This window comes from Heteronotia binoei, chromosome 5, assembly GCF_032191835.1.
Source record: "Heteronotia binoei isolate CCM8104 ecotype False Entrance Well chromosome 5, APGP_CSIRO_Hbin_v1, whole genome shotgun sequence".
NCBI classification, from domain to species: Eukaryota; Metazoa; Chordata; class Lepidosauria; order Squamata; family Gekkonidae; genus Heteronotia; species Heteronotia binoei.
In genome coordinates, this window is record NC_083227.1 from 84,039,625 (window position 1) to 84,055,553 (window position 15,929).

The window sequence follows — 15,929 nt, forward strand, 5'->3', positions numbered from 1 at the left end:
ACTGCACCCTTCTTAAATCTTCGTTCGCGAAGTCAAGCCGAGAGAGAGACCAATGCCATCACGTTCACTAATGTTTATTACTCAAAATTGTGCAGGATAACACATGATCAATAACCATGTTGCAGTGGGGTTTTTTTTTTAAAAGGAGTGGGCTAAAAATTAACATGAGAACACCCTGGTGTGGGGGGGGGGAGTGTGGGAAGTTTAACAAGCCACGTGTTGTGTCAGTGTTTTCAATTTAGCACTAGTGCACAGTACTGCTACTGAGCCTGGACAAAATTTTTAAAAGGGGAAGGCAATCTGATGGCAGTGATGACGACATCGCTGATGTCTGTCACTCTCATATTTTAAAACTGAATATTATGCAAATAGAAAAGCAATGAATTTAAAGCAAAAAATAGCAAGAGAAACAGGACAAGGTGCAGAGCACTCAGTTCCAAGCCAAATCCAAAACTTGGAGATCGACCACACAGAAGACCACACAGGAGTAAGGTCAGTATGCAGAACAGGCCTAAGTCTGAAAGAGCTTTTGGAAACAAAGCACTTCCATGGATGGCAGAGGGGGAGAGAAACAGCACGAGGCACTTACCCACTGGGGATGTCACCCACAACACTAACCCCAAAATTTGTGTTCAGTTTGGCACCATAGGAGATCGCTGTGGAGATGATGATCTGAAAAGAGGAGACAGGGTGATATAAGGCATTATTTCTGTTACATGGTAATTATCTCAGTGTTCAATGCCATTGGGAAAGGGCCCATTTTGAGATTACAGAAGTTCTGCTCAGGATGTGAACTGCTCCACTCAGTAGGGAAAATAATTAGAGGGAACATTGCCCCTGGCATGCATGTAGAACAGTGGCAAACCAGACCATTTTGCTAGGCACCTAGGGTTGCATCTCTGCTCATGCAACCAAGATACTGGCAACACTGCTGGCTCCAACAGCATGGAAGAAGACAACAAGCATGCCTTAGGTCTGTCATTGTTTCCCAAACTTGCACAACATCAAGCGAATCCAAGGTTAATCCTACAGGTTTGACCAGTGTCATGCAGACTTGACTTCCTCCATATGTCTCTGGCCAAAGACAGCCCTAATCTCCCTTCCTTTTGCTTTATTTGCTGAAACACCAAAATCTTCACATGCAGACATTGCATGATTTCAGCACTTGAGCCAAAAAGGTTGCCTACCCCTATCTTGATGATCATCTATCCTCTTCAGTGAGTCAGAATTCAGCTGAAGCCTGACCACCTTCAGAGCAAGATCCTTGTGCTAACTCTGCACTGACTTCCCTGCACTAACTGATGGGGGCAATTTAAATGCAAAGTAAACTGTTGGGTAGAGCAGGGGTGCCAAACTCATTTGTTATGAGGGCCGGATCTAACATAAATGAGACGTGCCACGCCATGTCAGGTTGGGCCAAGCCATGTCGAACCGGGCCATGTGTGCACCTATTTAAGATTAGGTTGCAGAGATAAAAAATGTATAAAAAAACACAAATATAGGGCTATCTTTGGCCAGAGAAATATGGAGGAAGTCAAGTCTGCATGACACTGGTCAAACCTGTAGGATTAACCTTGGATTCACTTGATGTTGTGCAAGTTTGGGAAACAATGACAGACCTAAGTCATGCTTGTTGTCTTCTTCTATGTTGTTGGAGCCAGCAGCGTTGCCAGTATCTTGGTTGCATGAGCAGAGATGCAACCCTAGGTGCCTAGCAAAATGGTCTGGTTTGCCACTGTTCTACATGCATGCCAGGGGCAATGTTCCCTCTAATTATTTTCCCTACTGAGTGGAGCAGTTCACATCCTGAGCAGAACTGCTGTATATATACACACACACAGTATATGTATACAGTATATATACATATATACACTATATATATACACACACACGCACAGTATATGTATACAGTATGTGTGTGTGTGTATATAGTGTATATATACACACACACACATACTGTATATAATGTATATATATATATGTGTGTGTGTGTGTGTGTATTACACACATATATATATTACATCTTGCAGCCTTCAGAACAATAACATAAATAAATGGCTTTATGCCCAGGATAAATCCCAGAACAAGGGGAACAGAGTCTGAAATAATATATATATGCATACAACTTAAAACATGCTTAAAACATTAGCACTCATCGGTCTTAAAGATACTTTCTTTGTATTTCTCCCATGGGATCCAGGGAACTGGGAAAAGGACGCTCTGGCTCTTTCCTTCCTTCCAGAGGGGACTGGGGGGAGCCTTAGCCAATACAGGGAAGAGAATTGGCTCAGTAGCTCTGCTGTGCAATTGGGAGAGCCTGGCAAAACAAGCTGTTATGTAGAAGGACGCAAGAGAGAGAGAGAGGGAAGCAGACGATAGCCAGGTGCTCAGGGGCCTGATAGGAGCCCTCCGAGAGCCTGATTTGGCCCCTAAACTGCATGTTCGACACCCTTGGGATAGAGACTCCCAGATTTCAGATTTGAAAACAAAAATCAAGTTCCTTGCACAACCCCCAAGAGCTAGATCTAACAGAGAAAGAAGGCCATGTTTTGCGATTTTAACTTTAGAAGTATTTTGCTTAGAATGTTTGACAAAGTGGGCCTGAGAGTTTAATTTCAGCTTCCTATGTAAATCTATAATCATGCATTTTTCTTACTGTTTCAGCTAAATTACAGTTTGCAGCCTTCAGAACAATAACATAAATAAATGGCTTTATACCCAGGATAAATCCCAGAACAAGGGGAACAGAGTCTGAAATAATCATTCTTTGGGAAAGTATTAACCTATTCTCAGAGGTTTATTATACTGTGTCTTTAGAGGAAATGAATTAGATTGTTTTAAAAAGTCACATGAGGCTCATGCAATTGTGTCTGTATTAGGCAACCACATCCCAAAGCCCCAACTTACTCAAATCTGGGTAGCAGTGAGACTATCTTTTTTGCAGAAGTTTGGTAAGAATGCTAGAAATTGTGTTTTATTTTTAAATTTAAGTTACGTAAGATAGGGATAACATATGCCTTCTTACTTCCAATATTTACAATCACTAGCATTCTCAATGTAATTGTGATTCTTGTTTACTTAATTAATTCAAAAATAATTAGATTTTTAAAATAAAGGTCTTAAAAGATAACATCCAGTGATTCCTGGCTCGGATACAAGGTTTGCACCAAGACCTGGAATAAATAAACTTCTATCCTTTCTTCAGTCAGGAGACTGGTACTTGTAATCAGAGATCATCAGAGAGAGCTTTTATCACACAGCCTTTTGGCTGAGTGGTTAATGTATTGCTCTAGAATGGTTAAGAGCCCCATGGCGCAGAGTGGTAAAGCTGCAGTACTGCAGTCCTAAGCTCTGCTCACAGCCTGAGTTTGATTCTGGCGGAAGCTGGATTCAGGTAGCCGGCTCCAGGTTGACTCAGCTGTCCATCCTTCTGAGCTTGCTGGGGGGAAAGTGTAGATGACTGGGGAAGGCAAACCACCCCGTAAAAAAGTCTGCCGTGAAAACGTTGTGAAAGCAACAGTCACCCCAGAGTTGGAAACGACTGGTGCTTGCACAGGGGACTACCTTTACCTTTACCTTTTACTAGAATGGTTAAAGAGACTTTCAGTTTCGGTGTCCTCATATAAAGCAATGACCCCCATGAGAGGGATAAAAATTCCATAACATGCATACAGAGACAATTGCAAAGAAGAATTCCTTATTTAACATAAAGGCCCAGACATTCTGTCTGATGTCCTGCATTACCATGAGCAGTTCCACAGGGATAGGCAATGGAAGGTTCTTGGCAAATCTATCATTGAGCATCTTCACCAGAATAATGCAAACAAAAGCAATTATTGAAGTGACCAAGGTGCCCACACTGGTCTCTGGCAATCTTCTGCAGATTTCCAGAAAAGTCTGTAGAGAAAGAACAAGGCAAGGGAAGTATATGTGCATGATGGGGTGTTCTGGGGATATCCATCTCCTTAAGAAGCCTGTTTCTGAAAGCATCCTCTGCTACTTTTCAAGATTGGCACATGGTTGTACTTCAAGTCATGCTATACCTTGTGATATAATGTCAGTACCTTTTCTTGTCTATATATATGATCCTTAACTTAGCGAGGCTCCTGGGAAATAGAAGCGGCACAAAGCCAAAATGCTGTTTTGGTATAATTCTGTGCCATTAGTATCCCAGCCTCTACTGAAATTCTGCTGCATGCCTTCTGGTTTCAGAATATTCACAGTTAGAGCTAAGAAAATTTGGTTTGAGGGCCCCTACTCTCTGTGTGATTTCTATGAAATGTACTATGGGCTTGTTTACACATACATGAATATCATACCTGGGAGAGGGGTTTGATCACAAGCATTATCTCAGCCTCTGACTTAAGCACTTCAAATAGCAATTGTACACATATAGGGCTTACCACACACATTTGGGATCCCTGGTTTTTCAGGGCTTTGATTGTGTACTGATGGACTTGTATGAGTATAAGCTGTGTTCTCTCCTTCAGCTGAATACACACAGGTCTCAGGAGGGCCTCCAACTGTGATCAGTTCCCCCTTCCCCACAACATATTGTTGTAACTTGCCCTGAGCTTTTCACTGCAGGGGAGGAAGGGCTAGAAATCAAATCAATCAATAACTATCAAAGTTTCTGCATCTCTAAAAGCACCCCTCTGCAAATCTTTAAGGAAGGGAGGAAGGAAGATGAACACTGTAAGGATTGCAGAGTCACATGCCATCTCTTCTTTACAATTTGCCTAACCTACCACAGGTACTTACATAGATCAGTGACAATGGACCCGAATATTCTTTCACATCAAACCCAAATATGTACTTCAGCTGGGAGATCAGCACCTGGACAGAAGCAGCAGTGGTATAACCTCGTACCAAGGGTTCAGATAGATAGATGGCTACAAAGCCAAACTGCAGCAGGCCCAGGGCAACCTTTTTTAAAAAACCAACAAAGCACAGAAGATTTTGTAATATTTTATCAAACATAAAAATAAAATCTAAATAAATAGTGGTGGAAGAGCTGTCAGGGAGAACAACAGAATAAGATCAACAATTCATTGAAAGGATGTCCCCATCAGATCTTTGGTGGATCTCAAAATATACTACAAGTATATAGTGCCTTGAGGGATAGTATGACTTGCCAGAGACCAAGGTCCCTTTCACAGGGTCACTTTAATCCACTTCGGTTTCTGAAGGAATTTTTTTTTTTTAAGGTTTCACATGTCTTAAGGATAAAGTGCTCTTCTGCAGTTAACAAAGCCTTGATTCAGGTTTTCTGAAACCTATTTTGATCCTTTTTTGTACTTTATCCTTTAGGTGTATAAAACCTTTAAAAAATCGCATTTGTCTACAGGAGCCAAAGTGAATTTAAAGAGCCTGTATGAAAAGGACCTATGACAGAGAATCATGTAAATAAGGATGAGGATGCCATCACTATTACCCTCTCTTAACTAGCTCTCAGATAGCAAAGAATGACCTTAACACGAAAATTTAGAGAGCTGCTGCCAGCTGAACTAATAATTGAACTCAATATCAGCTTCTTATATTCTACCTTATGACTTTTGTATGTGATTCCATGACTTCTGGAAAAGTGCATTCATACTTCTGGAATCTGAATGGGTAATGTATCACAAGGTATACAAATGTGGTATAATGCAGAAAAAGAACAAGTTTTGAATATAAATATATTAGGATTTTGAACAAAACTTTTTTTTATTATTGTGAGACAGATTTTCCTTCAACCTTTAGTATATTTAAAGTTATAGCTAGTGTCATATTATGAAATATGTGATGCAGAATATGTACTAATGATGAAATTATTATAGAAAATATATTTAACAGTCTAATGAAGGGAATGTTGGGAAAGGAGTATTTCTTTGTTTATATATTCTAAGTACAATAACCTTTGCTAAATATAAATTGTTCTATAACCCATAAATAACCCCTTTCTTTCCATCTGTACCCCTTTTTAATGTTACCATATGTTTTTAAAAATAAAAATATATTATTTTTAAAAAGTGGAGGAACGAGAACAATTTAAGACTAGGGAGAAAAGTGCTGTATAAGTGAAGAAATTAAGTAGATAAACTGAGCTGCAGGATATACACTGCTGCCCATTGTGATTGCTGGCAGGATCAATGTGTCAGAGTCTGCTCAACATCTGGAGCAAAGGAGCCTTTCACTGTAATGCAAAGGACTGTTTGAAGCATTATCTAATTCTGGCTGTGCCTCATTATACTGATGTCCCTATCAGTCATTCAGTTCTGCTGTGTGGAAATGGCATGGTCTTTGAAACAACAGGGTATTCCATATTATTTTAGAAGCTTATTATTGAAGCTGATTCTCATCTTCTGATAAGCATGCTGCATATTGCACTTTGGTTCTCACCTGAAATATGCCCACCAAGAAGGTGAGTGCAGCCACCAGCTCCACCCTGGCAGCATCCCTTTGTGCATAATTGATGATTGTAGTTTTATTTGTATCATTGGTCATTTCCAAATACTTGCTGCTTGGTTCTAGTGAATCTGTCACACTCCCAATCATCACAGAGATGACCGCAAATGGTCCTGCAGGAAAGAGAAAGATGCTTGAATGGAGAAATTGAGTACATGGCTGATCTGGTATTTCCACGGGAAGCAGCTTTATTTGCTATACTGCACAGTTGGCTTTGCTTATCCATACCTATCTGGAGCACTGTCATGGGCTGACAGGATTGTATTTCATGGTAAAGGATCAAACTGTTATCCACTTTGGGGGCCAGAGACAGAAAATCTCAGGATAATCCTGTCATTAAATATAATTTGAAAAAGTGGACTAGGTCCCTCATACTAAATGAGAAGGACAACTAAGCACCATGAAGCATGTTGAGAGGTTACTACGCCATGCTAAAATGAATGTGAGATTGTGGACTCTAGTGCAGCGAATCTCCTAAGAAGCACAAAAATACTCAATTCATCCAGGCCCCTTCTTTCCCCATATCCTGCTCACCCACAGAGATGTGTCTAGACGTCCCAAAGAAGAAATACAGCAGGACAGGATAGAAGGATGAATACAAGCCAGTGACAGGAGGCAGCCCTGCTAGAAGCGCATAGGCCAAACCTAGGCAAAACAAAGGTAGATGTTAGCAATCACTTATCTATTTATTTAGAAAATCTGTATGCTTAAGACAGCAGAATAGCAACAACAAATCCATAGAAGCAACAGCTATAAATTCATCAATGCTAAAAGAAGCCTGGGGAACGTAAACAGTACTATCCTAAGCAGAGTTACACCTTTGTAAACCCACTGACTTCAATGGATTTAGAAGGGTATGTGGCTGTTTGAGACTGTGCTCCCTAAAATGATATCCATGAACAGCTTGCAGGCCATAGAAATAAAAACCGCTTTAAAAGATGGAACCGCTTGATGTCTAAACTACATTCTACAAAATGTGGCTGGACGCTTGAAAAGCAGGTGCTGTTGCCAAAGACACAGAAAACCAACACCGGGATGCCTAATGCCAGGGAAAGGAATGTCACAGGTTGCTATTCAGATCAATCATTAATGGCTCAGAGGAAGCTTCTCATGTCTAATACCAGAACTCTTGTAATGAAGGAGTCTAAAAGTACATGGGAAAGGACAAGTGAATCATTGCCAGACAGCCAGACTCTAAATGCATTTTCCTTTGTATCGTGAGGATTTAAGAAGAGCCTTACTGGATCAGACCAGTGGTTCATCTAGTCCAGCATCCTGTCTCACACAGTGGCCCAAGAAGGGGGAAGGAGAGTAACAAAATTCAACCCAAAGAAACTCACTAGGTTTAGTGAGCAATGTCAAAAGTTATGGCAATAAAGAAACCTTAACAAAGTACACTTTAATCATAGCAATGAAATATATTCTACAGTAAGCAACATTACACAATATAAAAATAGCTTATCCGTTGCTGAATAGCCAATAAACCAATCTATATTGTCTAGCAATATAACAAATATTTCTCACTTAACTAGTTTATCAAGAACAACTAACATATTTATCACATAATAATTTAATCCAGAGCTACACAAATGTGTCTTGATTTTGCCTTCTTCAGTGATGTTGAATGCATTACAAGTAATAACATTACACAAGCAAAAAATTGTAATTAAGAATAAATGACATTGGGGAGGGAAGGCACCACGATATAGCCTGATCTCATCAGATCTCAGAAGCTAAGCAAAGTCAGTACTTGGAAGGGAGACCCCCCAAGGAAACTCTGCAGAGATAGGGAATGGCCTCTACTTCTCACTTGCCTTGAAAACCCCTTGCTAGGGTTGCCAGGGGTTTTTTTGAGCAGGAACACACAGGAACACAGTTCCAGCTGGCTTGGCCAGTGCTCTGGCTCAAAAATAGCCCTGGAAGGCAGCCACGGGCTCCTCCCTTCCCTGGCCTCTCCATTCAGAGCAGTCATGAAGTGCCAGCAAGGGAAGGGAAAGAGTTCTATCCCAAGAAAGTGTATTATTGGTGAACATCTGTGTTGGAACAGGGGTGGGGGATGTTGATGCATAACACTCATCTGTTCACAAAGTTACTTACACTCACCTATTATGTTTGCTTTCTCTACTGCTACTAATCATAAGTAGCAGGATGACTGCATTTCTGGTGATGTCAGGGTGTGTGGCCTAATATGCTAATAAGTCCCTGCTGGGCTTTTTCTACAAAAAAGCCCTGGGGGTCACCATAAGTTAGCTGCACACACACAAATGAGAACATTAATGTATTATGAAACACCACTACATCCTACTGTAACACCCAAGTTCTACTGTGCTCCTATCAATATTTCCCTAAGTGTTTATAGTATTGTCCCTTTGGACTGAGTTGCCCTAAATAAGCAGCTCTCCAGCTCCTGTCATCTTACCTCAGGAATTAGTTTTAAAAATGCTCTACTGCCTCTTTGATATTAAGTGCTGGCAGTGTGGTTTCCTTTTGATTCAAGTGAAGCCCACCTCTTTTGTACAGGTTCAACTTGTCCCAGAAAGTTTTCCAGTGCCTAATACATCTAAACACTTCCAGCACCATTTTCTCATCCATGTTGAGAGCCCTACTCTGTGCCTGTATAGCTGGCCCTGCATGCAGAATGGTAGCAGTTCTGAGGACACTACTTTTGAGGCCCTGCCTTTTTCTCCAGGACCACATAACTACATTTCCCAAGGTCATTGGGGTCAACATGCCGCACAATCTTATTTTTTAAAAAAACAACCCTGAAAATTTGGAGAAGAGGCTGATGCTATCCTTGAGATAGCCATGATTCCAGATAGCTTACCCTGGGGAAGATGCATGATTCCCACACTGAATCCTGAGATTATGTCCTTCAATAGCCATTCTTTGACTGGATATCGTGGTAACCAAGTCAGGATGGGGAGCAGCTGATACAGCAAGGACTTTGCAGTTGAACCTGAACACCTGGAAAACAGATGAGGAAAAGCACATATAGGATATATTTTCTAATTGCATTGATTTCTGAGGATGCAGGACTACATAGAAGAATGAAAACCTGGCTCTGGCATTATAAACACCAGTTGGGATTCTGTAAAAATCCTATCCTAAACATATAAAGTCAGAGAGCTATAGAGGTTATTGCCCTGGACTAGGGTTAGGGTTAGATAGGGAGATAGGGTTGCCAAGGGAAGAAATTCCTGGAGTTTTTGGGGTGGAGCTGGGGAGGGTGAAGCATTTGGGGAGCGGAGAGAGTTCCACAGTGATGTGATGCCATAGGGTCCATCTCCCAAAATGGACACTTTCTCCAGGAGAACTAATCATTGTAGTTTGGAGACCAGTTGTATTTCTGGGAGAATTCCAGCCCCCATCTGGAGCCTGGCAACCCTACTAGTGGGAAACTTGGGTTCAGATCTCCAGGCTACCCTGATTCTCACTGCTTGACCTTGACTGCTTCTCCCCCTAACCTACCTCACAGTGCTGTTGTGAGGACAAAATGAAGAAAAAAGACCTTTATGTGCCCCCTCGAGCCCTGAAAAGAAAGAGTGGGATAAAAATGCAATTGACTGGTAAACAGGAATAACTCTAATTGACCCCTCTGCTGACTTTCTCATTAAGATGTTGCAGAAGCACCAAATTATACTGCTGCAATGCTATTTTAGTGCTCAGCTTGTCTAGTAATGGAAGAGGAGCTGTTCTCCTGACCACTAACTGATCACAACTGATCACAATCTTGACTTTTCTGCCTCCCTCTGGTCAAGGACTTCACCAGGATTTGGACGGAGAAGACCTTGACTTTCCAACTGGCATTCTGCAGAAAAAAGCCATCTTTCTAGTAAAAGAACAAAAATTGACAAAAGGAAGCACAGGGGAATATGTGATGCTGCCAGTTTTTAGGGCTGGTATTCACTACTTATAGTAGTTTACTTTGTCTTTCTGGATAACTTTTTCAGCCCTTTTAGGCTGCAATACAATGTGAAAGAATAAAAGCAATGGATAAAAACAACACAGTAGCAGCAATCTGCAAATATATAGAACATTAGGCTAATTCATTTTAAGCTTGGGAATTTTTCTTCCACCTGTGGAATTTGACATGATGCTTCACAACATGGGTTAACGTATAAGTATGCACAAATTGCCAGTCCTGCTTGTGGGAAACAGGTCAAACAATCTATATGCAGGGAACAGACGCCCCATGATTAACACTGCCATCTGTAAAGCCATCTGTAAAACAGCCTAGGATGATAGCATCACTCAGAGATACATCAGTGTTATTAGAGAGTAATACATAGGCCACGATCACAAACATTAAATAATGCACTTTCAATCCACTTTCAATGTACTTTCCAACTGGATTTTACTGTGTGAATTTGCATAATCCAGTTGGAAAGTGTATTGAAAGTGCATTATTTAGTGTGTGTGATGACAGCTATTGGGTGGTACACAGGTAGATACTGCACTGATGTACATTAGGTCTGGTATGGCTGTAACAGTGTAGGGATCAGAAACAGAACTTACAAAGGGTGCCTGTTGTATCTGAGCAGGGGTTAGTCAGTATTGAAGGCCCCATCAGTCCAAGCCCCATCCCCAGTGCTGGTGTAACATTACAGCAGCAAAAACTGTGCCAATTATCAAAGGACATGCAGAGGGATTCAGCCTTCATATATGTCAGACTCATCTTTTAGGGAGATAAAGGGGAGTCACTGTAGGCTGAGAGTCAGCAGCTGTCTGAGAGCCACAGCTGAGAGCCAGCAGCCAGACACCCCTTTGCTGTGTCTGCTGACAGCCTCCATTTCATCTGTTTCCAATTGACATGGGGGGATCATCACAGAAAGAGCAGGATCTACCTATGCACACCACCACCACATCTGAATTGAGCTCAAGAGAGGACACATTGCCCTGGGTTGCCACATCCAGGCTGGGGATTTCCTGGAGACATAGGGGTGGAGGGAGGATGGAGTCTGGGGAAGGGAGGGACCCCATTGAGGTACAATGCCATAGAGGACACCCTTTAAAGCAACCCTTTTCTCCAGAGGAACTGATCTCTGTCATCTTGCAATCAACTGTAATTCTAGGAACCCACTGAGTGTTGGCCAGATCCGATCTGGAGGCTGGCAAGCCTACATTGTCCAAGGAATTTTAATTGTTTGTTATGATTTTACTATGAACCTCTTTTGAAAATCATTTTTTGGCTGACAAGTGATGAAAAAATATAACTAGCAAAAGCATACAAACAAATAAATGCTCAGAAGCTTTAGAAGAGTGGGCGTGGAAATATTTTACCAACATTCCAGTCTGTCCAAGCCTCAAGCCATCAGACACCCCCCCATCAGATCATCATTCCTTTCATAACCCTCTTTTCTTTGCTGATCACAAGAACGGAAGATGGCTAGACCTTCAAAGGATTTCCCAGCCTCCTCAAACCAGCTATTATATTGAGTTGTAGACACACCAGACCTTATCTTCTGAATCCTGGTACAGATGGAGGGTGATGGCTCCAGGTTTCTCAGGCCCAGCTTCTCTAATTCAGCCTCACTCAGTACTCTGTGCTCATCCCGAGGGCACAACTGAGACTCATTTTTCTCCATTTCCAGGTCAATGATCACTCCTGATCTGCGATGTAGTTTTAGGACTAGAAGAGGAAAGGATATGAGGACCATGAACAGCAGCTATCCTTTTAAGAATTTTTAAACAGGCCTACCATGCATTTTTGAAAAAAATCCTAAGAAAATAAGTATTTAAATAACTGAAGTCTAGTCAACCCACCACCACCAGCTCAGCCACATGGCTGCAATCCGGTATCTTGGGGAAAATTCTTTCTGGGCCAATATTGGAGTTCAGCTGAGGGGTGCTTATAAGAGAAAGGTGAGAAGCATAATGTAATGCCATATTCACACCCATATTGCATGAACTTAGATTTTCCTTTCCACTTAAGACTGTGGGTGAGATAAGGAACACATGCTTCCTGGACAAATGGATGCCATCTAAAGGCAGACTTGGCATCAAGGAAGAGACAAAGATCTCTTTCTGAAGTGCACTAAATTGAGGTGCACCAAAATAAACTGAGTAACCTGAAGTGTACTAAAATAAACTGGATTGTAGGCAACAGGCAGTTTTTGAAAAGATCCTGGGCATTTGAGGACACGCCAGGAGAATCCTGTTAGAGATGTGCTGTCAGTAACAATCTCCCCTTCGTGGTCACTTAAGAGAGTTCTGGAATGGTGGTGTGTGGCGGAGCGGTCTAGTTCTACCTCTGTTCGAGAATAGAGTACAGACTTGCAAAGCCTATCTCTGGCAGAGCTTTATTTGTAGAAAAAGCTCAGCAGGAACTCATTTGCATATCAGGCCTCACCCCCTGACGCCAAGCCAGCTGAAACTGTGTTCCTGTGCGTTCCTGCTCAAAAAATGTCCCGATCTTTGGTAATGAGAAGACCTTGTACTGTTTAGTTTGACTCTTGGGAAAGGGCTGGCTAGTGTGTGTAGAATCCTCTCTCTCTCCCCCTCTGTCTGTGTGTGTGTGTGTGTGGCAGGATCCAACCTAATGGCTAGTCAGTAAAAGCTTGTTTATACCTGAAAACGTTAAGAAAATTCAAGCCACTCTCTGAAACTATAACTAGTTTAAATTTATGTGCCTCAGCCATGTTTATTCTTTACCTAAAGACTTCTACCGCTAATTTGTTCTTCGAAACCAGTCAGTAAATAAATAAATCTTCTGTGTTGTTTTATATAAATCTTGTCTCAGTGATCTAGGTTTTCTACTTGTGTACCATAAAATTTACCTCACAGTAGTGAACCAATTCCAATACACTTGCTACATTAACACCACATGATAACTGAAAGGAAGGTTTATAGCTTAAAACAAGCCTGGTTTTCCCAAATCATAGGAGGTTGTGTGAATGAGTCCCCTCTGTTGGTAGAAAGGCCTGTCACAGTCACCCTCATATGTTATGGTTTTATTGTATGTACCTTTGTGAGCATATAAACCTGCCTGTACCATTGGTTGATATAGCTCTGTATTGTTTAGTGACAGACAGTGGCTTTCCAGGATCTCAGACAGAGAAATATCTTGTTGAATATGAACATATGAAGCTGCCTTATACTGAATCAGACCCTTGGTCCATCAAAGTCAGTATTGTCTTCTCAGACTGGCAGCAGCTCTCCAGGGTCTCAAGCGGAGGTTTTTCACACCTATTTGCCTGGACCCTTTTTTGGAGATGCCAGGGATTGAACCTGGGACCTTCTGCTCCCCAAGCAGATGCTCTACCACTGAGGCACCGTCCCTCCCCTATATATGTGACCTGAGATCCTTTAACCTGTAAATTAGCATTTAAAAACCCATGAATGTTCTGATACATTGTCAAGAACAGTTTGTCTTGCTCTGCCTTCCTCAAAATGCTCCAAGTCCCACATCTCCCTCCCCATTGTACATCTTTTTCCCCACTTCCCAAGCCTCTCCTTTGTATATTTCCCATCCCAACAGTCCCAGTTGCATATATCTCCTCCCTCCAGGTCATATATTTCCCTCTATTCTCCCCAGTGTCATTCATTTCCCCACCCCTTTGGCTGACCCTTTATGGGAAGAATGCATCATACACACATGTGCAGACAACATAAGTTACTTGGGGGGGGGTTACATATAACATTTTAATATTTTTCTGCAAACCATGGAATTTGCAGAACACATACCCTATTCTAACGTGGTCTCCTCCACAGATTTTTTTGAGGGGGGATGTGCACAGGAAAGTCACCATTGGAATTAAATATATGATTGCAAATCTTTGTAATGTCAAGCCTTTTAAAATTTTAATTTAACATGACTCATAGTTCAGCAGACTTTTAAAAAAGTTTTAAAATTTCAGTGCTGCACAGGCATATTTAATTTGTGTCTTATGTCCTAAGGTCCAGAAATTATAAAGAAAAGGAGCAATATGTTTGCTAGGACCGTCTGTGAATTGGTATTAATTTCCTGGAAAAACATAACACATATAAAATTATAAATTTTATATTATTTTAATTTTATATAAAAATAAAATTTATTAATTTGCTGGTGGCAATATTAATTTCTCTCTCCTCATGACATAGGAGACAATATATTTACATTTTGTACATATATATTTGGGTTGTCCTTCAAGACAGAAATATAAAGGATTCTTCTTTATTTACAAAATTTATATCCTGCCTTTATGTTCTTATAAGGGCTGACAAGGAGGCTAACAATTTATAACATCCAAAATAAAATATGTTATCAAATCATTAAAATAAACCCTATTCCAAACATTCCTCATTAAAAAATTGTTCAAAGTTTAAAAAACAGAGTTAAATACATATAAAACAGTTAAAATACATGTAAAACATTGGTTAGGAAGGAGGGATCATTGAGGGAATGTCAAGCAAAACAAAAAAAAGTCTTCACCCATTGGTGGAAGACAGCAACAGATGGGGGGCAGATAAATCTCCCTGGCAAGAAAGTCTCAAGGCTTTGGTGCTATGACAGAGAAGGCTGTCTCCTGGTTGCTACCCTCCTAATCTCAGAAGGCGGGGGCACCTGAAGCAGGGCCTCCAAGGGATTCGGCATTCCCTATCCACACAGCAACAGACCAAAGTTTGCTGCCAGATGTACACTGGACAGGGAACTACTCCTAAATCTCTAACAGGATTATAGCAGGTGACAGTCATGGCTTTGTCCCATTCAAACATCTTATTATATGGGTACACTTCAAAACATCATAGGAGAAAACCTACAGATGGCAGCAAATTCTGCCTCACGTCTTTCCTCATTCTTGTTGTGCACAGCAGCATTTGTTTTTTTCTGAAGGAGGTTTTACCTTCTAAGAGGAATGCTAGAAAGGAAACTCTTACCTGATGTACAGTGCACGGCTGCTGCATTGGCAATGTGGGCTGGTGGACAGTTTTAGAACAGCGTGCGCTCCCCTTTGCTCAGTATTAATACCTGACGGTGATCTTTGAGACGCCACTCCCTCCTCGCCTCCTTTGCAGACAAGTCACTGAGTTGCCAAGGGGCAATCTCTGGAAACTGACTAGTTACTCAAGCTAGTAGGGTGTTTGACTGCTTGATATGGAATGAGAATAAACGGCATGTCAGAAACTTGGCAGAACTATTCGAACCAGTTGGTCATTGTTATCCTTGGATCTAAGATCTATAGAAAGAACAAGGGAAGTTCATCAGCTGCAATAAGGGGGAAATATGAGGAATGAATGGTGTTGCTCTATGTGTGGAAGAAGGCGTAGAGCCCAACAAACAAGCAAAACTTAGTAGGAACAAACTCTTCCACAAAGTCAGGGCAAGCTAGAATTGTATGAAATGTTCCCCTGATTTGTTCTTATCAACTGCAGCTGCAAAGGCTGCAGTGTGCAGTTACATTACAGACTAACTTGGAGGGAGAGGAACTTTTAAACCCTTCACTCTCCAATAGCTATTCTGCTAAAACAATCTCTACCTAACCCTAGCAGCTCCCCCCCCCACA

General features: G+C 41.3%; 1 protein-coding gene across 1 annotated transcript in view; it reads right to left on the reverse strand.

The window, feature by feature from the left end:
* The window catches only part of SLC26A6 (solute carrier family 26 member 6), a 34,438-nt gene extending 18,903 nt beyond the window's left edge, over nucleotides 1–15,535 (reverse strand). The window contains exons 1-8 of the mRNA XM_060239716.1: nucleotides 15,304–15,535; nucleotides 11,902–12,076; nucleotides 9,272–9,411; nucleotides 6,982–7,092; nucleotides 6,382–6,560; nucleotides 4,762–4,926; nucleotides 3,745–3,897; nucleotides 590–672 (exon numbers count right to left, since the gene is read on the reverse strand). Coding sequence (XP_060095699.1) covers nucleotides 590–672; nucleotides 3,745–3,897; nucleotides 4,762–4,926; nucleotides 6,382–6,560; nucleotides 6,982–7,092; nucleotides 9,272–9,411; nucleotides 11,902–12,032 — 962 coding nt within the window. The 5' untranslated portion in view covers nucleotides 12,033–12,076; nucleotides 15,304–15,535. The remainder of the gene's footprint in view (nucleotides 1–589; nucleotides 673–3,744; nucleotides 3,898–4,761; nucleotides 4,927–6,381; nucleotides 6,561–6,981; nucleotides 7,093–9,271; nucleotides 9,412–11,901; nucleotides 12,077–15,303) is intronic.
* Between the last annotated feature and the right edge of the window lie 394 nt (nucleotides 15,536–15,929).